This window comes from Brienomyrus brachyistius, chromosome 4 (assembly GCF_023856365.1).
Source record: "Brienomyrus brachyistius isolate T26 chromosome 4, BBRACH_0.4, whole genome shotgun sequence".
Lineage (NCBI taxonomy): Eukaryota > Metazoa > Chordata > Actinopteri > Osteoglossiformes > Mormyridae > Brienomyrus > Brienomyrus brachyistius.
In genome coordinates, this window is record NC_064536.1 from 23,633,832 (window position 1) to 23,661,715 (window position 27,884).

General features: G+C 45.0%; 1 protein-coding gene across 1 annotated transcript in view; it reads right to left on the reverse strand.

The window, feature by feature from the left end:
* The window catches only part of LOC125739927 (polymeric immunoglobulin receptor-like), a 148,541-nt gene extending 120,741 nt beyond the window's left edge, over window positions 1–27,800 (reverse strand). Inside the window, exons 1-4 of the mRNA XM_049010494.1 lie at window positions 26,783–27,800; window positions 24,987–25,043; window positions 24,506–24,573; window positions 22,287–22,385 (exon numbers count right to left, since the gene is read on the reverse strand). Coding sequence (XP_048866451.1) covers window positions 22,287–22,385; window positions 24,506–24,573; window positions 24,987–25,043; window positions 26,783–26,831 — 273 coding nt within the window. The 5' untranslated portion in view covers window positions 26,832–27,800. The remainder of the gene's footprint in view (window positions 1–22,286; window positions 22,386–24,505; window positions 24,574–24,986; window positions 25,044–26,782) is intronic.
* Between the last annotated feature and the right edge of the window lie 84 nt (window positions 27,801–27,884).

Below are 27,884 nucleotides of genomic sequence, written 5' to 3' on the forward strand. Positions count from 1 at the left end.
AATAGAAGATTAACAAAGGGGCTTCCAAAACTCCAAACTGAACCCATGACAGAAATGAAGCACACTTACATGCACTCTCAGCCCATTCAGCCACATAGCCCAAGGAGAATAGCGAAGCTGCTAAATGCAGGAATTAAATTCACAAAACCCCCATGAAAAGTGTGACCCCACCCGGAGTGGGGAGACAGGGAGGGGGGGAGTGCTCATAGGCAAGTGCAAGGCCCAGCCAGGTATAGCCTGAACTAATTACATTAGTCCTCCTGTGGGCCCACCACTTGGGGGGGGGGGGGGATTGGGGGCTGGGTGTGATGTACAGTAGATCAGATGGCAGTTGAAGGCAGGGGAATTGGCAGACTGATGCCTGGCTACCAAATCTGGCTTTAGGCACATGGAATGTATCCTCTCTGGTGGGAAGGGAGCATGACCTGGACGCAGAGAAATATGGACCAGATATAGTCAGGCTCATCTCAACGTGGCCTCTGAGACCAAACTCCTAGAGACGGGCTCGACTCCATTTCACTCTGGTGCTGCCCATGGTAGAAGGTGCTGGGCAGGTTTGGGCATATTCAGAGCCCCTCGAAGTCAGTGCCAGTAAGTTGGAGTTTACTTCAGTGAATGACAGGGTCACTTTCCTTTGAATTAGAGAGTCTCTGACTCTTGTCTGTGTTTATGCATCAAACACCAAATCAGAGTATCCAGCCTTGTAGGAGACCTTGCATGGGATGCTGGGGACACAATTATAGAATCTAACAACATTTCAGGAATCCCGTGGATCACGCAATTCGCGTGGAATTCCTGTGGGATGGAAGTAATTTTTTCACATGATTGGGAAGGGTATACTATCCAAAATGGGAGCACCTGGACTGTGAATCATAATATATACTATAAGCAGTGGAAACTGCTTATAGTGATCACGTCTGTCTGAGTAAAACTGATCAGTATAAGCAATTTTTTTCTTTGTCAGATATCATCTAATTCACATTTGTATATTTATTGCATGCGTGTAACTTAATAAGATGGACAGTGCCACTATTTACTGATTTTTATTGACTTTAAAAATACAGTACAGCTATTTCAAATGCTTTTTAAATTGCAGTATTGTATAAATTAAATGACTGAACTGTTTATAATTCAAATATGTTATAATACATTATAGTATTGTACATAAAAACACCTTATTGTAGTTTTGCTGCTGCATCTTGTTAGCTTGATTTTTGCAGTTTATCATGCACTTCAATGACTCAATATTTTACTTTGAGAGAAAATGACTTTCTTTTTCATGTCATGTTTTCTACGCTTGCAGTATTAGCCTCAGGTAGCTAGCCGGAAGCAGACGGCTTACTGCAAGGCAAAGTAGGGCTATCAAAGTATAGTTTTAGAATGACCATTGTTTGACTTTTCTCCATGTGTTGTCATGTATAAAAAAAACCCAAAAAGAACACTGAAAGCGCTCTGCTTGATTACTAAAAGCAAATTATTTAAATGGTACTTGTACAGGAATTAAGTAATGATTCTGTCCAAAGATTTTGATCCATATGAGTGGTTGATCAGTATAGCCGTGATCACTATAAGCAGTTTTCGCTGTAATTTATATATTTGCAGTTCTAGCAGTTCTAATAAGAATAAAATCATTTTATTTACAGTATATTAATTGGCAGAGTAGTTGTTTTTTCATCTTGCCCTGTATGCCCTGCTGGTAGAATGCATAATTTAATTTCCATTTTCATTTCAGTTTTAGGTTACGATAACGACACTGGTCCCAACAAGTCCAACGTGCATAAACACACACACTGGCACCGTCAATCCATGTAAAATAAACCCATATTTCAGCCTAAACATTTTCACAAACACTTATTCAATGGAGATTCGAATGTAGCAGGCAGACTGTGGCTTTAATATTGAGTGTATTTAGCAGCTACAAGGACAAATGATATTAGAGCTCTCCATTCTACTGGTAATTGAATAAATATTTTAGAAATCACAAAGGCAATTTTATTCAAATAATAAATAAAAAAATGATGCATCGATTTTAAATATTGATATACACCTAATTTTAGTGTTGATGTCATTGACTACATCGACTCATTGAGGCAGCCCTAAACTAAACAGCTCAAACAGGTATGCCAGCTTTCAGGATCTCTAGGCTACATGTTGTTATGCTGGTCTAATGAAGTACATGGAATAGACTAGGAACAGGCTTCACTCTAGTAGTTTCTCAACTTTTAAGAATGTTGGGCCAATTACAGTGGTACCTTGGAACATTAACTTAATTCATACTAGAAGGTTGATTGAATTGCGATTTGGTCGAGTTTCAAGTTGAATTTACCCTTAGGAAATAATGTAAATGAATTTAATGCATTCCAGACCCCATGATCAGTGCCAATTTAAACTTATCTACCTACCTAATAATGAAAAGCATTAACAATCAATATACATAAAAGTAACACAGACATGGAATAGCACACATACTAAAGCTGTAATGACCTGCGCGTCTAGTCCTCATGTGTGCCACGCCCACCTCATTACCCGCGTGTGAATTCCCATCGTATCAGCTGTCTTACGTTTGTTCTGATGTCATGTCCTGTATTTAGTCTGCGTTCAAGTCTGTTTCCCCAGGTCTGTCATTAACGTTACGTTGTCTTGGAGTGTGATACCCTGCAATAAAGCCTGTCTTGTTCACATTCACGGCTCATTTCTCCTGCCTCCATGTACCAGACGTGACAAAAGCAATAAACATGAAATAAATCCCAATTTTTAAGCACTTTACCTGTTTTGAGGTGAGCTAGAGGCATACTGGAAGGGGCAGGTGGAGAGGAAGAGGGATGGAGGGGTTATTGTTTGGAAGGGCAGACATGTCTCGATCTGTACAAGTTTTAGCTGGTCTCTTGTTTCATCATATTCCACGTTTTCAGTCGAGTTGCAGCTAGATTTTTCTCAATGACCCGATCGGGTTAAATGCATCTTGACCCATACAGGTTTTAGTAGTTTAAGTTGAGGTACAAGTCGAGAAAAATTCGACAGACCTGTTCGACGTCTGAGTTGATTCTATTTAAGAGACATTCAAGTTCCAAGGTTCTACTGTATACTGTAGGAATAACTCAGAACAGAATAGGTATTGACTAATGTAAGAAAACTCAAATAATTTGTCTCCACCAATATGTTGGGAAATTAAGTATTAATCAGTAGTAGACTACATCCACTTCTTGCACAAAACAGGGCCTTAGCTCCTGAATATTTTCACTTTTTTAACGTTCTGTTATTCTGATATTGTCCTGCCAACTAAGACGCGAACATGGGGATCCAGGCAACCAAGTCTATTGGGGATTACACAAGGGGTAGTCAAGAGCCTGTCATGGATTGCATATGGGAAAGCAGCACAGGCATAGTGAATTCGGGTAAACGGGGATTTATTTAGAGATTACAAAAACCACAAGACAAAACGCAAGCACGAACATCAATAACCGGACAGGGGTAAGACGGACATAGAAGCACTAAACCAATTAACAATGACTAGAAACAGCTGAGAACACCAGGATTCCACATGAGGTAAGAAGGAGGCATGGCACACAGGACGACTGGATGAGCAAGTCATAACAGAACCCCCCCCCCCCCCCCCAAGGGTGTGCACACTGGGTGCGCCAAAGGCACCGGAGGGAACAGAACCAGGGACAGCACAGGACAGGACCTGGGGAAACTAAAGCAAAAACATCAACGAACCACAAGAAACAGCACAGACACGCAGAACAGGGACCAAGACAACAACCAGGAGAGACAAACCAGAGGGAATGCAGAAAGACTCTGGGACACTAAAAATGGGAACAGAGAACCGAGCCGAAGCAGGGAGCACCGCAGGTGACCACCAAGACGCTGGAGGCAGGACCGAAGGTGGCCGAAGAGACGCCGCAGGAAGCACCACAGGCGACCGTCAAGCAGGTGCCAGAGGACCCGCAGGCAACCGCAGAGCCAAAGCCAGGGGGACCGAAGGTGAACCAGGGGGCAGGGCCAGCGGGACTCAACCCCTAAATAAGTGTCCTCTCCCCCTTCTGGACACAGCGAGTCGAGATCCAGGATGGGATCTGCCACGCTGGGGTAATAGTTGGGGCAACCCACCAGGGGCAACCCACTGGGGCAGTAACCAGGGATATCCCCGAAGGGTCCCACTCAAGCTCCTTCCCCCCAAGAGATGGATGAGTGTCGGTCCGATAATCCGGGAGCTCCAAAGGGACAAGGGCAGGGTCCAGGGCATCAGGAACCATGGGGGGCGGAGCAGACACAACATGCAGGCAGGCTTCAGGCGCAGGTGAAGCAGCAATAGGCACAGGAACAGCTGGGGGCAGAGCCAGCACCGCGGGGGACGGTGCAACGACTGCCGGCGCAGAAACTACAGGGACTGGAGTCGGGGTTTGTGTCTCTGCATCAGACATTCCCCCGTTAAGGAAACCCAGGACCCGCAGGATGGCATCCGGCATGGTGCCAGCAGCGAAGCCGCAGGAAAGCCCTCCAGAGCAATGGAAGCAGCTTCCGACGTGAACACCATTGGTTTTAGGAATCGTAAGGGGTTCCTCCAAACACACAGCAGAGGAAAGACTGGAGAGAGAGACGCAGACACACCGCCTATAGTCTCTCTGCTTCTTACGGGCAGAAGCTGCGGGGGAATTAGACAGCTCGGGCAGGCATGATGGTGAGGCATGTGGCATCCCACAGTCCATGTGGACCTACATCATCGACTCTGCAACTCCGCTTGTCAGCCGCCATAAGTTTCCACGCACCTCCTCCGCGAGGTGCGAGTCTTCAGATAGGGACATCCCCTCCAAAATGTCCCTTGACCATTGAGCAAGGATTCTAGCCGCAGGGTCCTGTTGAACCTCAGGCTGACGCAGCCAGTACGTTACCTCATCCACGAGGTCGATATATTCCGCCTCACTGAGGGGAGGCATCTTATTCCTTGTTCTGGTCATTCTGTCATGTATTGTGCCCGGGAAAGCAGCAGAGGCGTAGTGAATTCAGGTAATCAGGGAATTATTTAGAAATTACAAAAAAGAAGGGGGCGTAGCACACAGGAGGACTGGACAAGCAGGTCATGACAGAGCCAGGTCCAAGTCATTGCCGATAGCTGTCCGATCATTTCACCAAAAGCCAAAACGCAGTCTAAAGTCGGGGTCGGGAGAGAGGAAGCTGAAGGTCGAGAAGCCAGTAGATCAATCCGAGGACATGGACGACAAACACAGGGAAGTGTTGCCAGTGCGAGATTTAAGTACCGTCTGTTAAGTGGTGATTTGGTGGTGTCAGCTGTCTCTGCGATGTGGGCGTGACAGATATGATCATTTGTTTTACATGTTAGATACCTTGATGGCAAAAGTAACATGCTATTCAATCCATTTAGTGCACAGACTTTGGTGTAACCACAGACATTTTGACAGAAGAGCAGACAAACACATATTACATCACAATTACAGTATATTACATTATTGGTTGGAAAATGATGAACTGGGTCCTGGCCACTGGTGTCAAAATTCATGAGAACATCCAAAGGAGTACAGAATCAATCCATCAGGTATCACTTTCTCTCTTTCTCTCTCTCTCTCTCTCTCTCTCTCTCTCTCTCTCTCTCTCACACACACACACACACACACACACACACCTGTTCTGTGCATGTGTGAAGTACACATTATCTGTCTTTCTTATATTGATTGGTCTTGTACTACAGTACTAATGTTTCTTTTGTGTTTTTGTATCGTGCTAGATGGAGTACTTCATGTAAAACCTAAATAAAGTTTATCTTTATTACGTTTTACAATTATTTTGTTTTGATTGGAAATCTTTTGTCTTTGCACATTTTTTACCTGACATAGGAATTCCTGAGTGAGGACTGAGAACCTGATAATGGCTCAAATGTGGTGGCAGTATTTAAGGACTATGTCAGACTTTCCTGAGCAGGGCATAACATTAACTTGGCTTTAAAATACGCTTTTGACCACTTCGATGAGGAGACCCCAGAGCATAATAGGATCATCAACTTCTTGCGAGATGCAAAGACCCTAGTCACACCCTTCAAAAGAGCAGGGTAAACATTTTACAGTGCTGTCATGCCTGTCTATCTGCTTATGTAATTCTAAAATATAATGCAAATAAATAAATCAACATATAATCAACATATAACAATAACTTAACTTGAAATTATTGACTGTTGTGGAAAATTAGGGGGCGGCATGGTGGTGCAGTGGTTAGCACTGTTGCCTCACACCTCTGGGTCCCAGGTTCGAGTCTCCGCCTGGGTCACATGTGTGTGGAGTTTGCATGTTCTGCCCATGTCATCGTGGGGTTCCCTCCGGGTACTCCGGTTTTCCCCCACAGTCCAAAGACATGCTGAGGCTGATTGGACTTGCTAAATAGCCTGTAGGAGTGCATGTGTGTGTGAATGGTGTGTGAGTGTGCCCTGTGATGGGCTGGCCCCCCATCCTGGGTTGTTGCCTGCCTCGTGCCCATTGTTTCTGGGATAGGCTCCGGACCCCCCACGACCCAGTGGGATAAGCGGTTTGGAAAATGGATGGATGGATGTAGAAAATTAATGGCAAAGGCTATGTTTGTGTTCATTTTAACTTAACAGTTTCAAGCTCTCAGTATGTTCTCTATCTTCTAGCAGGAGATGAGAGGTGAACTAGTTCCAGTTGCCAGTAGATTTCTGGCAATTCCTAAGACGTGCCCCATCACAGAGGGGTTTTAGCTTTACTGGGAGACTAACTGAGGAGAGGTGCACCAGCTTAAATTCAGAAAATGTGAACAGTCTCTTGTTCCTTCACAGCAACATGCTTAATAATAAGTGTTAGCAAGTGCTTTGACGGATGATGTTAGTTTTATTGTCAGTTTCATGTCAATGATTTCAAAGTTTTAAAACTAGATACTTGTACTTGTCAGGGGTAATGTCGTGCACTAAGACGCCCGGAGCACAGACAGAAGCGCAGGATGGCTGAAGTCGGGGAAACACGCGGTTTAAACGAAAAGCAAAGCAAACGCAGACGGACAATACAATGACCGGACTGGGGAAACAAACTGAAACACAGACTAAATACATTGGACTAAGGACGGCAACAGGAAACAGCTGGTGAACAGGTGGAATCCACACGGGGTTAACGAGGAGGCATGGCACACGGAAGGAGCAGACGATCGGGGCAAGACAGGTACAGTACCTTGAGGCTACATTCTTTGCTACAAACCCCGGCCCCAGTCCCCATAGTCTTTGCTTAAAACAGAAAAGCATGACTTTTCAAAGAATGAGTTATAATAATAATTATCAGAATTACAAACTTTATTCTTTATTTTTACATACTGTGCACAAGCCCAGAGCTGTGCTTTTTGTATTGAGGGAAAGGGTATAAATGACAAATTGCAAATTAAAAAAATGTTATTCAATTTATATTGTCCTGGCCCCTCGTTCCTTAACATTGTTCCTTACTGTTGTCAATACAGCGTTATTTGTCAACTGATTAAGTGTAACTATAGGACTTTTCATGGCACTATAAAAATTATTTTTCACATGTAAAATACAACATTAGACATGTCATGTTTGGGTTTAAGTTCAGGTAACATAAACATTGGATTCAAAAAATTTATTTATTTTTATGGGATTCATTTTTTTGTGGGAACGGGATGGTATACGAATGAAAATGCACCCCCATATCACCCTCTACTCCACTGTTCTGCTGGGGGACTATAACATTCTTGTGGGTAGTGACAGTAAAACCTGGAGGGGTATGACTGGGCAGAATGGCCCCCATCTGAAATTGAGCGGTGCTCTGTTATTGGACTTCTGTACTAATCAGAATTTGTCAACGTTGAACACTGTGATTGAACGTAAGGGTGTTCATAAGTGTAGTTCAGGAAAAAGGGAAGAGCTGAGCTTTGACCTAATCGCCACCTGGTGTTGAGTTGATTCCAATGGCGGGGGGGATGCTATATAGACCTAGTAGACCCAACCACATAATGCGGACGTGCTGGGAGCGTATGGTGGACGGCCTTGTCTGGGAGATCTTTAACTCACACCTCCAGCAAAACTTCTGTTGCATCCAGAGGGAGCCAGGGTACATTGAGCCTGAATGGGCCGTGTTCCGGGACTCCATTGCTAAGGCAGCTGTGCAGAGCTGTGGCCATATGGTGTTGGTGCCTGTTGCTGCGGCAATCCCTAAACCCACTGCTGGACACGAGCTTTAAAGGGAGCTGTGAGGCAGAGGAAGGAGGCCTTCAGGGCTTGGTTAGCTTCTGGGACTCCAGAAGCAGCTGACAGACACTGGATGGCCTAGAAGAATGAAACTTTGGCAGAAGGGAAGCAAAAAGGGGCAATTCAAGGGTGGAAAAGGAAGAAAAGCGACAACTGACAGTCAGAGGACGATTCAATGCAGCAGTGAAGGACTTAGAGGAGACAGTACAACAGGGAGTCACCACAGGCTGAAAAGAGGACAAAACGAGAGGATCAGTACCAGCAGCAAAAGGACAAAGGCAAGAAACAGGGTCTAGGACAGAGCAGAGAGATCAAAGTGAAGGAAACACAACAACAAGGAGGAGCTTGAATAGGACTGAGTGACTTCTCCGCCACCACAGCAGGGCAAATCCCCCCCCCCCTCAGTCTCCTGGAAAGGGAGGGAACACCGGGGCCGGGTCCTGCCTGCCCTGCCCCCTGGCTCCTGTTAGATGATCACCTATGAGAGTCTTCCGGCTTCGGCTCGGTGGTCGCCTTTGGTCCCACCTCCGCCGCCTCGTTGGTCACCTGTGGGTTTCCACTCTTTGCCGGCTGTGGCAGTGCCTTCGTATGCGGCGGCTTCTGCTCCCTCCTCCCCTCCGCCAGTCTCACCTTTATTTTCCTCCTCGCCTCCTTTGCCATTCCCTCTGCCTTCCTCCTCGTCCCCTCCGACGTTCCCTCCTGCTCCCTCCTCACACTTGCTGAAGGTCAAGTTTGACAGGTTTCGAATTGTTTTGTCATGTGCAGGGTTGGACAGAAACAAAGTACATCTAATTCAGTAAATTTTTCTAGTATCTGTGCTTTAGAGTTTTAATGTATGGCTTTTACTCCACTACATGCTTGGGGGATGGGCGGATCTCTGGGTGGGGCTGGACACATCAGAAGATCGGCGGAGCTCAGCAGGTACCTCAGGAGACAGGTGGAGGACCTCAGGGAAGAGGTGGAGCTCAAACACCTTGGCAGACAGGTGGAGCACAGCGGGGATCTCTGGAGGCAGGGGGAGCTCTGACACCTCAGTAGACAGGCAGGGAACTTTTGAAGACTGATGGAGATCAGACGCCCCTGGATTCGGGTGGAGCTCAGGCACCAATGGACAAGGGCAAGGAACCGTAGAAAACAGGTTGGGCTCAGCTGGGATCGGGATGGGTGCAGCAGGGATCTCACCGGGAACAGACGAAGGCATGGGGACGTCTCCTAAACAGGCGTCTCCGGGGTAGGGCATTGGGGAACTTGCTTGCCTCTGCCGCTTTTTCTGCCAGCCTCCCTGCTATGGCAAGAAAAGCTGCAGAGAGTTGTAAGCTCCCAACAAAAACCTCAGTGGCTGACTGTGGGAAATCAGTGGGCACATCCTCAGAGAGCTCAGGAGAGGAGCGAGACTTGAACACTTCATGCTCGATTAGTCCATGTAGCTCAATCAGCAGACAGTGGATCTTTACTGACTCTAGGGGGTCCAAGCGGGGTTTGAGCTTGATGAAGTAAAGCTTGAAGGCACCTGTGATACTAATTTTGGTCTTTCCCTAATGTAGCTCTAATGAGTCACCCCTGTTGCTAATTTGTCTTGCTTCTTGTTTCAGCTCACTCCAGTAAGTGTCAGAGTCCGTTTCCTGCAGGTTCCTCATGGTCACATTAAAGATCAGGTGGGCGGGGTCATCACTGAGTGACACTTTCCCTGCTGTCTGATTGGATTCAGAACGTGTCACTGTGGAGCAGGAATTCCAGTTAGACCCTCTACACCAGTACTTCACATGGTCTTTATACTTCTGATCATAGTAACCTGGGATGGTGAGAGATTCTCCACTCTGCGCAGTTAAATCGCCTGATGTACTCCCACTGTCACCACCTGCAGGGACATCAAATCAGACATTCCTAGACAATCGCACCATCATCTACCACAGAAAATGACTCCCCACCACAAAATCAACATTATGACTCAGTAACTCCCCAACTTATTTTCTTTGTAACAGTTCCTCTTCATGCAAAACTGTAAATCTTGTACTGACCAATTCACTGTCGTCACAGCCACTGGCACAGGGTCAGTGTCATGGGGGGGCATATGCAGATAATGCCCCCCCACCTCAAATGCCACCCACAAAGGTACATTGTCTTTTTTGTTATATTTCAATAAAGTCATTCATCCTAAAACTAATAAGCTGCAGGGCCTCTGCCTGCCTGTCCGCCGGCCAGTCAGCGTTCAGCAGCTCCGGAGCAGCACTGGAGAGATGTCTTCCAACAGTGAGACACTGTAATTCCTATTACTCCCAGAGAAACCCTCTAGAGGGCGCCACTCCCCCAAGGAATAAAGGTGTGAGACTTTGAAATGACATTGATTATTGATGCGGAGTATTCAGCAAACTGTTTCACCAAAGTTACATAAAAGTAAATCTCAGTAAAAATGGTGTATTAGCAGGTAAAATACTGTGCATGAGCTTTTTAAATGGAGCAGGAAGGTATCTTACTGCTGCTTTAGGTAAACTGCGTTTTAAGTGTTTTACCTGCCTAGCAAATAGGTTTTATCCACTGATTTAGTAGTTGTTTGAATGCAGGTGTTTACCGTCAAGACTCAGTGAGTCGATGATGTTGTAACGTTGTAACTGTGTTGTATGCTGGCAATTTCCACCTTTCCATAATCGGTTTCTTGCTATCCTATAGGTCAGCAATGCCCAACCTTTTTTACAATGAGAGCTACTATTACACAGAAAATATCAAATCACTACATTACTTTTTGCTGCTGATGGGGTGTTGGGTTGGGGGGTATTTGATCCACTTGTTGTCTGGTCCTGTCTGTCATGCTCTGGTATGGCCAGCAGAGGTCACTGCTGGCCATTCTCTTCTGTTGGAATCACCTGCCTCGGCTTTGCCCTTTGTTAGTCCGTGTATATTAGTGTTTGCCTGTCATGTGCACCCCAGTCTGGTCACTGACCTGAGTGACCTGGTTGCCTGTGCTCTTCCCTGTGCTAGTCGCAGGGGCCACAGGCTACCGCGAGGCCGAAGCCAGAGGGACCCTCGGCAAATGCGAGGAGGGAGCAGAAGGGAATATCGAAGGTGGCGAGGAGAGAGGCAGAGGGACTGACGGAGGGGGCGAGGAGGGAGGTGAAAGGGACACAGGCGGAGGGGAGGAGGGAGCAGTAGCGGAGGGGAGGAGGGAGCAGTAGCGGAGGGCAGGAGGGAGCAGTAGCGGAGGGCAGGAGGGAGCAGTAGCCACGGCAGGCGAAGGCGCAGCCACCGCCGGCCAAGACGTAGGCAACTGACGAGCCAGAGATAGGGGACCCGCAAGCAACCGACGAAACGTCGGAGGCTGGACTGCAGCCCATCCAGAACCTTGAGACTCCTCTACTAGAGAGGATGGCGGCTCCTCCCACAGACAGTCAGCAGGTTATGATGTGAATACTGAGGTAGAAAGGCATTCTTATGTGAGCCAACCTTCATTGTTTGCATGGGGTTTCTGTGAATGGAGCAGCATCAGGTTTTCCTTGTAAAATGTGATTTTGTGCTGCTGTTCTGATGGACTTTGCTCTGCATGAGGCTGCTGTACTTTGCAGTTATTTGCTTGTTTATGGCCTGCCTGCTGCCACATTACTTGTGTCACGCTCCGATCGTGCCGATCCTCCTGTTCCACGCCCCACTGCCCTGCTTGTTTTCCAGCTATCCCCGCCCTACACATTGCTGATTACCTAGATCAGGTGTGCTCATTCAATCAGAAGCTGACAGACAGCTGGAACTTGTGTGTGTGACAGGGATAGCAGGAAAACAAGCAGGGCAGTGGGGCACGAGGACCGACTTTGAGAACCACTGCACTAGGGGAATAACAGATAGGTAAAGCACAGCCATGGGCACAAAGCAAAAAACCAAAACCGAATACAAAACACTGAAACTAGGAAAAACTGATGCAAATGAAACTAGGGAAACAAATGTACAAAATACAAAAACAGAGGAAGCAGGATTCAAACACAAGACTACAGGGTGGGGTAGTTGCATGCTCATCTCATTGAGCTATGCGGCGTTTTGGGGAAGACGCAAGACACACTAAAGACTTTAACAACAGGGAGGACAGGATGGCCAGCGACACCTGCTGGCCAAACGGTGAGGAGACATGAACAACTCGGACAGAGGGGTGCTGACCCTGACAACAGGTTGAAACAGCAGGTAGTTATCTATGTGTTAACTTATTGTATTATTTTACCTTATTACTTATTATATTAACTATAAGTCAAACTAAAAGATAAATACTGTACAAATATACAAAGCGGGAGTAAGGGAGAGTTAGCTAATTATGGGGCCAGCTCAGTGTTGTGTTTGGAAGATGTTTGCCCTTTTGGATGCTTGCGTCCAATCAGACTTCATCTGTGAGCGATGTCAGCTGGTGGACTCCATCATGGTCAAGGTTCGTGAGCTAGAGGAGCAACTGGCTCTCATCTGACACATTCTACATTCAGCATACAAAAATAACTTTAGGTAGCATTATATAGCACATATAACAACAGGAGAAACACTGGAAAGTCTATTATTCATACATACCTCATAAAAAATAACAACACGCAATCAAACATTCTTGCAATTTCTTACATCACTGGTTTCAAGAATGATATATTTTCATCTTCTGCATCGGCTTCAAAAGAGGAAAGAAAGCACAGAAACAAACAAACAGGCATTTGGTCACAGGAAGGACGACATTGTCCTACTAGTCCTGTTGCCATGGCGAGTCTCAGGAAGTCTAACTGACTAATTAAATATACTCAATGATGAGATTCATAAACGAATACAGTCGGGCCTCATTATTCGCAAATCCATGGATTCAGCTGTTTTAAAACAGAAATAAAATGCAAAAACAGAAAATTCCAAAAAGCAAAACTTTCAGTCATATATGGGAGCGGCTGAAAACAACATGACTTCATTCATTTTTCCCGCTCCTTGCCTTCAGGTTTGCTGTATTGGTGAGACTGAAATCCAGAGATACTCTCCTTTCTCATTACCCACAATGCTCTGTGTATTCTCAGTTTTAATAGCAGGAAGCATTAGCAAATAACATGCAATTTACTGTAGTTTAGTAACTGAAAGAAATATTAATTTTCCTCATACCAAGACAAACAAACAACTCAATCGATTCCTAAGAAAAAAAAAGGTCTGATAAAATGACACATTTTAAGAAGCACGCAGGCTGCCTGGGGGTGGGGAGAGGGGGGGGGGGCTTATCTGACTTATCAGATGGGATAGAACTCAAATAACCACAAAAGGCGTCACCTTCAGATACACTTCCCCTTTTCTGAGGAAATTGCAGGCAGCACACAGACTTAAAGAAGGACTTTAAGAGATCCGATCCTTCTTCGACACCACAGCAGCATAAGTCACATCAGAGGGGGGGCATTCTGAGGGGAGAAAACACACTTATGATGAGAGATCATGGTCCCTGAAAGGGGGTCTCACAGGTGACTTTATGATCTCCACTTAATAGCAGTACATCTGTCCCTGTCACAGAGCTAGTATTTCATCCTTCCATTCATTCTCAAACATTTATCCAGGTCAAGGTTGCGCAATCAACAGTCCCAAATTACCAGATCTATCTTTCCCCAGTCACCTCCTCCAGCTCCACTGGGTTGACCACTGTAGTTGTGGTTGAGAACCATGACCACAGACTGGTGATGAGCTGACCTACAGCACCATGGAGGTGCTGATCAGCATCCTGGCTGCTCCATAAAACACATGTAGACTCCATGATCCTTCTGAATATAATGAGCTGGTCCAGTGTTCCATGACCAGGATGTAATCTGCATTGTTTATCCTGGATCTGAGGTTCAACTAATCGATGGAGCCTCTTCTCCAGTACCCTGGCATAAGCCTTCCCTGGCTGGCTGAAGTTGAAATACACCCTTCATTTACCCTTTCTTAAATATTGGGACCACCACCCCAGTCTACCAATCCAGAGGTACTGTTCCCAACTACAATGCAATATTGAAGAGGCATATCAGCCAAGAAAATGCAGCACCATCCAGAGCCATAAAGAACTCACACTAGAGCCTTACCACTGATGAGTTTTTTGACTGTGTCACTGAGCTCAGCCATAGTGATGGATGAGCCCTCTGAGTCCTCGGACTCTCCTTCTCCAAGGATGGTCTGTGCTCCTTCTACTACCTGACTATATGCCTAGTTCAAGAATATCCCATCCCTGCTGCAAACTTCTTGGGCAAAACCCTGCTTTCCCCTCCTTTGTTCCCTGGTGGTTTGCCAGTATCTCTTTGAAGCTGACACAAAGTCATTTTCCACAGCTCAACTTCTCTCTTCACCCGACTGTCTAAGACATACAATCACAGATCTGATGATTTCCTCCCAGTGACACCCTTCCAGCTTTCACTTTTGTTACACCTGCAAGAGTTAAAGTTCCCCAGTAGGAGAACTGAGACCGCAGAGAAGGTGTGATGTTCCATGAAGCACAGACAACAGTCAGAGCCCATCCCCCTACTCAAGGCCAAAGAGAAGCAACCATCTCATTAACAGGGGTGAACTGCAACACCCTGGCACCAAACTGGGGGGCTACAAGAAAACTCACACTTGTCTAATGCCTTTTGCCCAGAGCAACCCTCAGAGTCCAGCACCTTTCCAGGAATTTGCTTATAGAGCCAATGCTGTGTACTTAGGTGAATCTGGCTATACCTGGACAGTATCTTTTGACCTCCAACACTATCTCAGGCTCCTTTCCCACCAGAGAAGTTATGTTCCATGTCCCTAAAGCCAGTTTTAGTAACCGAGATCTGTCTGCCAAGGCCCCTGCCTTTGATTGCCGCCTGATTCACGTTGCCATGGTCTCCTATGACTCCTGCTACAGGTGGAGGCCCCAGCAGAGAACAGTCTTATGTAGCTCATTCAGGCAGTGCACAGGCGGCCCCATGGGTGAACGCTTGCCCACCATGCATTCACCCACAAGCTGCTCCCCCAGGCCTGGCAGCAGGGCAGAGCTGAGCATTCTGGTTCCTTCTTTCTTCCTTCACGAGGGTCATTGGGAGTCTGGCTTCTCAGCTAAGACCAATTCACCTTTGAAGATCCTATCAGGGGCAACTTCTGCTATAGGATCACTGGGACACACAAACCCCTTCACCGTGGTAAGGTGGAGATTTATCATTTCATGGTTTACTTACGTCCTAATTGATGGCTTTAGATTTTAGCAGTCACATATTTGCTATTGTGCTACAGGTGAATCTTACCCTGTCTGTCCTGTAGATTGACTGAGCTGTATGTCACTTCATCCCCAGGGTCTACAGAGGGCTGGAGAACAAACAACCACTTTAAATGGACTCTATAATAATGTACCATTACTGTTACACTGTATAATTACAAGGAGGACACACATTCTGAATGGATACTGTAATAATGTACCATTACTTTTACACTGTATAATTACAGGGAGGACACACACTGTAAATGGATACTGTAATAATGTACAATTACTGTTACTCTGTTTAATTACAGGGAGGACACACATTGTGAATGGATACTGTAATCATGTACCATTACTGTTACACTGTATAATTTCAGGGAGGACACACACTGTAAATGGATACTGTAATCATTGAATGTTCCCCATAAAATCTGCTTATAGGAAGTGTTACATTAGTCATACCACTTACTGTACATGACTGAGGTAATGAAAAATCACTCGTATTAGCTAAAGGTAAACATTTTACTCAACTCACAGTTTGTGTTGATGGTTTCTTAAAGACTATGGAGCTGTAGACCAGCTCATCTCCAGACTTTGTGGTCTGTGGAGATGAAACAACCACATATCTGCATTTAGCCTTTTACTAATTAAATTCATCCATTATAAACTGTCTGATCTCTAATGTGAGAGTTATAATGGGACATCGCTGGAACAAACACACAGAGCAGATGCAGAAATGAACACTCACAGGGTGGCTGGGTCTGTTTCTGTCACTAATCAACGTTTCTGCAGAGAAATGATGGTAAAGCTAAGCTTCATTCATATCTGTGTTGATCAATACAAGCTTTAAGAACTAAAAGTGTTATATGATTATTAAAATTTTTTATCAAAATGAAAACAATATCAATAATCAAATAATGTGGTTCAAATTCTGGATAACTGGTTTAATTATGTTAAAGATATTTCACTCACTGCTTCTTCTTCGCAGAATCCAGATAACCATGACAGTGGCCACCAGCAACAGAAGCAGCACCAGCATCAGCAGAAGGAGCATCTGACTGGAGAAGGAGAAGAGAAGGAAAGTGAAGGTTTAAGACATGCAGGGTTTCATGCAGGATCCATGACAAGTTTTTACTTATCCTGGTTTGAATATTTAAAGTACACTTTTAAAACAACTTTACAGAGAAAGAAATGGGTTTGGCAGTTTACCTTCGTGACTGTATGGTGTTCAGAATCTCATTAGTGGTGGAAATCAAGGCACCAGAGGGACATGTGGTCACAGCCCATCCCGTTGGGTGTCTTGTTGCGGAAGTAAAACTTTCTGTCTGCTGTAAAGCTGTAGTCAGCTCTCCCTGTTTGGTCGAAACTCCCTCTACTGTGAAAGTCCAGGTCAAAACATATTTATATAACTTCATAATATATATGTTTAATGAAATCTACAAACAATGAAACTGCAGAAAATACAACTGACCATAAGAACCTAGGATTTTATTACTGAGTATTTCACCATGTAATCATAACTGTGTCATGGTCCATCTGTCCATAATATGTAATAATAATAATAATAATAATAATAGGCAATATTTTTTTAAATATATTACATCCAGAGGAGTTCATTTAAGCTATAGCCTGATGCTATCTGCATCAGGCTAATTTAATAATTCACCTTCCATCACAATCAGCTGTAGATAAACACCATCATCTGCTGCCCTGTGAATCTCCACAGCACACCAGTAAGTGTCAGAGTCCGTTTCCTGCAGGTTGCTCATGGTCACATTAAAGACCAGGTGGGCGGGGTCATCACTGACTGACACTTTCCCTGCTGGCTGATTGGAGTCAGAACGTGCCAATATGGAGCAGGAATTCCAGTCACGCCCTCTACACCAGTACTTCATATGGTGTTTATACTTCTGATCATAGTAACATGAGATGGTGACAGATCCTCCTCTCTCTGCAGATTCCCAGCTCACAGTCCTCACACTCTGAGCAGCTGTGTGAACAGGAGAGAAATAAAGTACTGTTTGCTTATTTTAGTAATCAAATACTGTAGATTCCAACCCACTGATATTGGCAAGAAAGTTTGTTAGAACATCTTACCTTTAACATCTATTGACAGAGAATGAGAGACGTCCATCTCGCCAACTCCACCAATCTCTACAGCACACCAGTAGATACCATTGTCACTTGTCTCCAGGCTCCTCATGGTCACATGGAAAACTAGCTGGTCAGGACTATCAGTGACTGACACTTTACTGGAGCTCTGTGGTGAGTCTGTGCGTGTCATGATTGTACAAGACGACCATAATTGCCCTCTACACCAGTATTTCACATGGTCTTTATACTTCTGATCATAGAAACATGGGACGGTGAGAGATTCTCCACTCTGTGCAGTTAAATACCTGAATGTCCTCACACTGTCACCACCTGCAGGGACATAATGTAAATCAGCATTTTCCAACTGGTTGATATTTGTCTACCACAGAAGACCCCCCCCCCCCCCCCGACCACAACCTGCAAAATCGACCAGTATGACTCTGTAGCTCCTCAAATTCTTCTCTTTGAAACAGTCGCTCACAGTGTAAAAGTGACACCATTGATATAAACGGTGCACTGAGCAATTCACTGTCTTCACAGCCACTGGCACAGGGTCAGTGTCATGGGGGGGCATAAGCAGATAATGCCCCCCCTCCTGAAATGCCACCCAGCAATATTCATTGTCTTTTCTGTTAGTTTTCAATAAAGTAATTCATCCTAAAGCAAATGAACTGCAGGGCATCTGCCTGCCTGTCCGCCGGCTGGTCAGCGTTCACAGGGCAGCTCTGGAGCAGCACTGGAGAGATGTCTTCATAGGAAACAGTGAGACACTGTAATTCCTATTACTCCCAGAGAAACCCTCTAGAGGGCGCCACTCCCCCAAGGAATAAAGGTGTGAGAATTTGAAATGACATTGATTATTGATGCGGAGTATTCAGCAAACTGTTTCACTAAAGTTATATGAAAGTAAATCTCAGAAAAAGGTTGTACTGACACAGTGGGGGATATTAGCATATTCTGCAGGAAAAATACTGAGTTTGAGCTTTTTAAATGGAGCAGGGAGGTAACAATAAGCTTACAGAACAGTGAGCGACTGAAGGACATGATGATTGGTTTAGCTGTTTACCTGCAACAAAATATTTCTAAATCAGTGGGCTGTTTACATTAATCAATGAAATTAACAGTGGGGGGCACTGGCCTGTTACTGATTGACAACTTTTTTTACTGCCACCATCTACTTACAACCCCCCCCCCCCGCCCCCATGTGCCCCCCTGTGAAAATCTTGTGCCCATCAACCTCCTCTCACCATATGAGACACTGTTATTGTAAATGCAATAAATGATGAAGTTCAGTGTGTGAGTGAACTCAAGTCAGCAGCTACTGTATGGTATACATACTCTCACTAGGTAACTTTATTAGGTACACCTATCTAATACTGGGTTGGTTCCACTTTTGCCTTCAGAACTGCCTTAATTCTTTATTGCACAAATTCAACAAAGTAATTCTTCAGAGACTTTGGTCCATGTTGACATGATCATGATTTCTGGGACCTTCATAATGTGAATCTCCTGTTCCACCACATCCCATAGCTGCTCCAATGGATCATGGTCTGGTAACTGTGGAGGCCATTTGAGGACAGTGAAATCATTGTCATGTTCAGGAAGCAGTCTGAGACGATATGAGCTTTGTGACATGGTGTGTTATCCTCCTGGAAGTAACCATTACAAGCTGGGTACACTGTGGTCACAAAGGGATGGACATGGTCAGCAACAATACTCAGGTAGACTGTGGGATCTAAACGGTGTTCAGTTGGTGTTAAGGGGCCCAATCTATGCCACAAAAATATCTGCCACCCCATCAGACCACCAGCAGCCTTAATTGGATACTGAAACCATGTTGTTCATGCTAAATTCTGACTATCATCTGAATGTCAAAGCAGAAACTGAGACTCATTTAACCAGCAAAATTGTTCCAATGTTCTATTTTGGTGAGCCTGTGCCCACTATAGCCTCTGTTTCCTGTTCTTAGCTGACAGGAATGGCACCCGGTGTTTTTTCTGCTGCTGTAGCTCATCTGCTTTAAGGCTCCTATTGTGCATTCAGAGATGCTCCCCTGCATAGCTTGGATGTAATGAGTGGTTATTTGATTTACTGTTGCCTTTCTATCAGCTTCAACCAGTCTGGCCATTATCCTCCATCCTCTGCTATCAACACGTCATTTTCACCCAAAGAACCGCCGCTCACTGTATGTCTTTTTCTATTTTGGCAAATAGCACATTACAGACATACATGCTGTCAATATGTAAATTAGCATAAGTGCAGCAAGGCTGAGCTTCCAGTAAATGCACAGGTACAAATATAAGCAGGATTGGAGCAGGAGCTACACAGCAACTATACTTCTACAAAACAACTACACAACAACTTCTATCAAAGCAACTTATCACATATCAGCAAGACTAATTTTATCATCCTTTTTGGTGAATTTCTGAATATTGCATAAAGGTCAATATGTCTGTCTTACCTGGTAGCCTAATGAAGAAGATGTGGAGGAGGAAGATGAGAGGAGCCATGACTGAGTCTGTCAGAGACACCAGCCCTCTGAAGACTGGCTCTCTCTTCCTGGTCTGCTCTGATACCACTGATATCCTTTTATGTCTCTGTTCTCAGAAGAAAAAAGGTGCAACACATGCGCCCAGTAACACGCTGCAAATGCGCAGAAACTGTGATGTGACACGTTCTGTTAAAATAGTCACTGCACGTCGTTGAAGATGCTCTATGGAGGGAGACTTTGTAACTTTATATGAAAAAGGGGAAAGAAATGACCTCAGTGATACAGTATGTCAGAAATGGCCACCATCCTATCACACAACAGGACCTCTGTGGATCATCATGAACTCTGTGGAGAAACTGAATCTACAAGACTAAGTCCCATCACTGGAAACATCTGGAACATGAGGGATGGATGTCAGGAGCAAGACAAGTACTGCGGCAGCAGGCAGGCCGCAAACAAGCAAATAATGGCAAAGTACAGCAGCCTCATGCAGAGCAGAAATTCAGCCACTGAGAGTCCATCAGAACAGCAGCACAAAATCACATTTCACAAGGAAAACCTGATGCTGCTCCACTCACAGAAATCCCATGCAAACAATGAAGGTTGGCTCACTTGTGAAGGCCTCTCTACCTCAGTATTCACATCAGAACCTGCTGACTGTCTGTGGGAGGAGCCGCCATCCTCTCTAGTAGAGGAGTCTCAAGGTTGTAGATGAGAGGCAGGCAAAGAAAGCAGAGAATCACAGAGGGGGTCCAGCGCTTGGTCCAGTACGGCACAAACCAAGAATGAAGTAAGAGAGGGTGGATAGAGGTAGGAACGCGGGTGAGGGGAGGAGACCAGGGAACAGTGGAAGATTTAGAGGCAACAGAACCACAGTGAGTAACCAGAAGCAGAAAGCTGGACGAGACGAGACGCCTCATACCAAGAGACACAGAGTAACATCAAAAGGACAAAAGCTAGAAACAGGGTCTGGGACAGAGATTTAAGGGTATCTGTCATTCCTATGCATCAACACACTATGCAATGTAAAGGAATGAAATGTTTCCTTCAGTCCTGGTGCACAGTACAAAAGGAAAGAGGGAGATACAACAAGAAAGTTTAAGGAATGGGATAAGAAAAGAATAATAAAAAAAAATAAAAAGATAAAGATCTTTCAAAAATACATTAATACAAAATATACATGTGGAGCCCCTCACAATGCATGAAGTCTAACCATCCCCTTCCTGCTGGATGGTAGGGGGGGCACACAGAGTGTGTTCAGAGGGGCGGAGCCCCCCATCGGGCAGGGGGCCTTCTTCCTTCACCTGTCCCCGATGGTAGGCAGACTAATACCCCTGATCCTCTTTACAGTCTTTCCTATCCGTTGCAGTGCCCAGCTGAGTACCAGCGTACCAAGTCCAGACCTCCTCATTCGTTTCAGGAAGTAGTTGAATCCTTCCTGATTGGGGCCTATTTGTCAATCGAGTAGCAGTGGTGACATGCTGGTGGATCTTTGGGAGAATATCGCTAAGATGTACTTGATCAAAATCACCAGCGATCACATTGAGAGCTTTCAGGTGTTTGTTTTGGGGCGAGCTAACGGTGTTGTGAAGCTTCCTGAGCTTGTCGTTAGCATTAGCGTTCGGGGACTATAAACAGCCATGATAAACACTGCAGTAAATTCTTATATAACAGATAATGTGGTCTGCATTTGCATTTGCATCCAACGAGTTGAAATGCTGACTCTGGTATGTTGTTGTTAAGTCAGATTTCAGTCAGTAGAAGGACACAGCAGTTCCTCCTCTCCTGATAACCACTCTGCCTCAGTTCACTTCATCTTTCCAATAAGCGTGCATTAGCTAGGGAGAGTGATGGAATAGCTGGTCTGGGCTCATTAGCCTTTAGCTTGGCTATTAGGCCGCCCCACTTACTGTACCCCCATTCTACTTCTGAGTACACCGCTTCCTCTTTCCTCTGTGCAGTTACAGCCAGTTATGCCAGGCCGCTGCTGCTGGGCATTATGTTCTTAGGAGCTGCAGTGTACCAGGCTCAGCTCTCAGCCTCGGAACCAGTGGAGTATGTCAGTTGTTGTTTGCAGAAGTTTAGTTAAACTGTACTTCCTTGGTCTGATTGCACTGGAGGTGCTGAATATATCCATTATAGGGGTAGTTTCCCTAAAAGTGTAGCTGAGTCTTTGAATCTTCCTGTTTGGGTCACAGGTCGCAGTGGTTTTTTGCATCAACTATGTAACCCTGCATCCACCCGCTGATCCAGAAGTGTTCTAGCATAAATAGTAAATGACGTCCATTTAAGCACATTGAAGCTGTAAAGTTATATAGTACCTCAGTGAGGAGCACTCTTCTCTCACACCGCTGGTCTGTGAGTGTGCAGCTTGCAAGTCCTGCCCCCTCCATGCAGGTTTCCTCTGTGAAATCTGTTCTCTGAAACAGAACAGAAGGTATATTTTTCTTAACTAGGTTTTAGATAAACTGCTTTAGGAATGTATTTTCATATTGTTGCAGGAACGCCTGGGTGACAGACAGCTGACAGTCATGAGACAGGCTAAAAAAGAATTGAGGTTTGAGCTAAGTGTTGCACTCATGGTTTGGTTACAAGAAATGCAGACTGGGGGACAAAGGCGTGAACATCGAGCGTACGTGGCAGACATGGCAGGAACACCACAAAGACAGGGGCCATGCAAAAGCAGACGCCCCCTCATGTGCCCCAGGTCTGCAGCATGCTGATCACGTGAAGTACGCATGCTTGAAAGATGCGAACTGTGTAAAGCATATGTGTTACAAAGTGCACCCCCTACCCTAACCGGTTTGATCTGTTTCAGAGGAGGGGACACGAATATGGAAAATTATTTAGCACTATATAACGTAGAATACAAGTATTATGATATTATTAAAAAGTATGCCAAATATCCATGATGTAATCATTACAATGTAAACATTATAATGTAATCAACACAATGTAATCAACTGAGTATGTATTTGCACCTTTTGTTAGTCTGACGTTTCTGTTAGCTACTTTATGTTAGTCCTGAATCTATGAATATTCACTTTTATTAGCGTATATTTTATCACTATGTTAAAGGACAAATATATTATTAACCTTCTAGTTAGACAATGTGCAACAGGCTGAAACTGCCAAGGTTTACTACTGAAGGAAGGCATTCGCCTGAGTTCACCAGAAGTGTCACGGGACGCTCGCGATCGCTGGATGAGCGTGCAGGTAGGCGAGCGAGCAGGAACAGGCAAGCAGGCAGAGTACGAAATAACGGGGTTTAATCTCGGGACAGGGGTCGAACTGAACACAGGCAGCGACAAACATCAATGACAGACAAGGCACACAGGTAAGACCAGGACTTAAATAAGACAGGACCAAGCAAAGTAAATGGACAAAGCTGGAGACGATTAGGGAAGCACACGTGGGTAATCAGGGGGCGTGGCACACACGAGGGGTGGACATAGCGGGCGTCACAAGAAGTTCACGGCTGAGCATTTTTAAAAAACCAAGTGGAGATGGTCGCGCCACCATTATGTTCAGCCGAGGGAAAAACAGTAAAAGAAATGATGGACAAACTTATCACCAAGGGGTGTGGATTAAGGGAAAAAACAATGATTGTGAATGACTGCAGGAATGATGATGCTTAAGTGACGAGATATTGTTAAATGATAAGAACTTATATAAAAATTGGTGTAAAACAGTACTGGACACACTTTACGTGTCCAGCCTTGGTTGTAACTTCATTGTTGCACTAAATACTGAATTCTGGATACTACACAAGCGGCCCTCTGACTTCTGATTTGGCGGGGAAGGAGAAAAAAACCACAACACTGTCAGTGTACCCCTATACAAGTTATGTTGACCAGAAAGTTCTCTTCAGCATTACCACGGAGACAACCTCGAAGCTCGGCAATAAAGCAACTAATAAATTACTACCACACCTACTAATGCCTCTATGGGTAACACTGTTCTCGCCAGGGGCACAGGACTGTGGGTAACAGTGGACCTGACTAACCAGGTCCTTGCCTAGTGCTGGGGGAGGTAATTTGATTTTGGTTTCTAATTCCAATACTTTCTCATATTCTATAAATAAATAACTTACAGGATAAGTTCTGCTTGTCTGCCTGGTGTTTCCTTTATCTGCTTGCTTCTTGCCCCTACACCCCCCCCCCCCATGTCCCCCTCCCCCAGCTCCAAAGCAAAACTGGTTTGATCCTCCGTCGTACAAATTTTTGGAATGAAGAACGTATGCAGATAATGGATTTCGCAAATTCTGCATCCAAAATGAAAACGAAAGTACAGTCAGGATTTCAGAAGTGCCAAAAAGGGTGAGAGGGGGGTGAAAGTGAAGGTTAAATGTTTCCGTAAACTTATTTCCATAGGAGAGGATATGGTAGGAGGGGAGGAGCCCAAAATTTGGTGCTACACCCCTGGGTCTCTCGCACCACCTGTCTGTGTGTGGAGTTTGCAAGTTCCCCGCATGTCATGCGAGTTTCCTCCACATACTCTAGCTAACCCCCACAGCCCAAATATGTGCAGTGTTTGGTACCTCTGAAATGCCTGTAGTGTATGTCTTCATTGTGATAGACTGGCATCCTGTCCAGGGTGTAGTCCGACCTTAAACAAATGCAAGGTACACGATGATAGGTAGAAGGAACAGGAATTTATTTGGGGATTAGAGGGGAGATGGATCAATAGAAGCAGGACAGCATGATGCAAGGAAAACAGGCAAAGTGTAGCTTATATATCACTTTGCTCTTAAAAGGACAACAGATATGAACAATTAGTCATTTTCACTCTTCTGGTTAGATAACAGTGTGTGTGGTCAAACATTCATTATTGAGAAAGTGGTAATGGTAGAAGTTCAGGCTCTAGTGTTTAAGACACTGAGCATGTGCAGCGGAGGAGAGAATGAGGACAGGACCACAAAGGGGGCGACGAAGGGCAGGAGGACGTCTCACACGGGGCCCCGGATTTCAGGAAGTGATACTGGCAAGAAAATTTTTGAAATTTGTTAAAAAACATCTTACCTTTAACCTCTATTGACAGAGACTGAGACTCGTCCATCTCGCCAACTCCACCAATCTCTACAGCACACCAGTAGATGTCAGAGTCTCTTGTCTCCAGGCTCCTCATGGTCACATGGAAAACTAGCTGGTCAGGACTATCAGTGATTGACACTTTACTGGAGCTCTGTGGTGAGTCTGTGCGTGTCATAATTGTACAGGAGGACCATAATTGCCCTCGACACCAGTATTTCACATGGTCTTTATACTTCTGATCATAGAAACATGGGATGGCGAGAGATTCTCCACTCTGTGCAGTTAAAAACCTGAATGTCCACACACTGTCACCACCTGCAGGGACATCATGTAAATCAGTGTTTTCCAACTGGCTGATCTTTCTCTACCACAGAAGACCCCCCGACCGTAACCTGCAAAATCGACCAGTATGACTCTGTAGCTCCTCAAATTATTCTCTTTGAAACAGTCGCTCACAGTGTAAAAGTGACACCATTGATGTAAACGGTGCACTGAGCAATTCACTGTCTTCACAGTCACTGGCACAGGGTCAGTGTCATGGGGGGGCATATACAGATAATGCCCCCCCTCCTGAAATGCCACCCAGCAATATACATTGTCTTTTCTGTTAGTTTTCAATGTAGTAATTCATCCTAAAGCAAATGAACTGCAGGGCCTCTGCCTGCCTGTCCACTGGCTGGTCAGCGTTCACAGGGCAGCTCCGGAGCAGCACTGGAGAGATGTCTTCATGGGAAACAGTGAGACACTGTAATTCCTACAGTATAACTCCCAGAGAAGACCTCTAGAGGGCGCCACCCCCCAAGGAATAAATGTGTGAGAATTTGAAATGACATTGATTATTGATGCGGAGTAGTTGCTCTAATGGATCATGGTCTGGTAACTGTGGAGGCCATTTGAGGACAAGGAAATCATTGTCATGTTCAGGAATCAGTCTGAGAGGATATGAGCTTTGTGACATGGTGTGTTATCCTCCTGGAAGTAACCATTACAAGCTGGGTACACTGTGCTCACAAAGGGATGGACATGGTCAGCAACAATACTCAGGTAGACTGTGGGATCTAAACGGTGTTCAGTTGGTGTTAAGGGGCCCAATCTATGCCACAAAAATATCTGCCACACCATCAGACCACCAGCAGCCTTAATTGGATACTGAAACCATGTTGTTCATGCTAAATTCTGACTATCATCTGAATGTGAAAGCAGAAACTGAGACTCATTTAACCAGCAATATTGTTCCAATGTTTTGTTTTGGTGAGCCTGTGCCCACTGTAGCCTCTGTTTCCTGTTCTTAGCTGACAGGAATGGCACCCGGTAGTTCTTCTGCTGCTGTAGCTCATCTGCTTTAAGGTTCCTGTAGTACATTCAGAGATGCTCCCCTGCATAGCTTGGATGTAATGAGTGGTTATTTGATTTACTGTTGTCTTTCTATCAGCTTCAACCAGTCTGGCCATTATCCTCTATCGTCTGCCATCAACACGTCATTTTCACCCAGAGAACCGCCGCTCACTGGATGTCTTTTTCTATTTTGGAAAATAGCACATTACAGACATACATGCTGTCAATATGTCAACTAGCATAAGTGCAGCAAGGCTGAGCTTCCAATAAATGCACAGGTACAAGTATAAGCAGGATTGGAGCAGGAGCTACACAGCAACTATACTTCTACACAACATCCACACAACAACTTCTATCAAAGCAACTTATCACATAACAGCAAGACTAATTTTATCATCCTTTTTGGTGAATTTCTGAATATTGCATAAAGGTCAATATGTCTGTCTTACCTGGCAGCCTAATGAAGAAGACGTGGCGGAGGAAGAGGAGAGGAGCCATGAATGAGTCTGTCAGAGACCCCAGCCCTCTGAAGACTGGCTCTTTCTTCCTGGTCTGATATCACAAATATCCATCTACTTCCTCATCTGTATCTCTTCTGCCACAGAGAACGGAAAAGGTGCAAGACATGTATACAGGAACACTCAGTCCCGCTTCTCCATGTGCAGAACACCGGGATGTGATGTGTTCTGTTAAAGTAGTTACTGCATGTCAGTAAAGTGTCTGTAGGGATAGTCAGAGTGTAGCTGACCATGAATAAAAGGGAAGGAAATTACCTAAGTGATGCTGACTGTGGTGTTAGGGTTATTGCCCTGCCCCCTTTCTCTGCTGTCTCGGATATGGCCACCATCTTGTGACGTACCGCACACCAAAGAGGCATCTTAATTTGGTGGCAATGCTGGCAAGCTGCCCTGACCAAGGGTCTCAAGTTTTCGAAAGATTGGAGTGAGATCTGTCAGGGGTGGAGCGTGTCTCTCACGGTCAATGTGTGAGGCTTGAGGTCCCTGCCTACCGCATTGATCGGATCTTGCTGTTCCACTTCCCCCTCCTCGACACTTCATCTGTGTGCGCATCCATGTAATAACGTGCCTGCAGCCAGATCACATATAACTGATTCTCTAATTTACCTGGAAACAACAAATGGTATTTTCTGATTGGCTGGTACGCGGCTATTATGTCTGTATAACTGGGGACAGATATGAACGCGGCGGAAAACTCCACTCAGCCTGCCTGCATGGAGTGTGCACAATACAGTTTTATTGTTATGTATAATCACACCTCGATTAGCATGACTATTCCCCATATTATAATGATCATAAAATACACATGTGGTGTGTCTGGATATGCAGACTACTAATTCTCCAAAAAAATACAGATAATTTGTTCAAAGCTGCTAATCACCTGTCAATTCATTTCACTTAAAATTAATACAGAAAAGATGCTCTTCATAAGTCACCCATAACATTTTGAACGAATTAAACTTAAAATTGCATAATATGCAAGTGTGTGAGAATGGTGTTACTTTTGAATTCCTTTTTGATGTTCCATACTCTG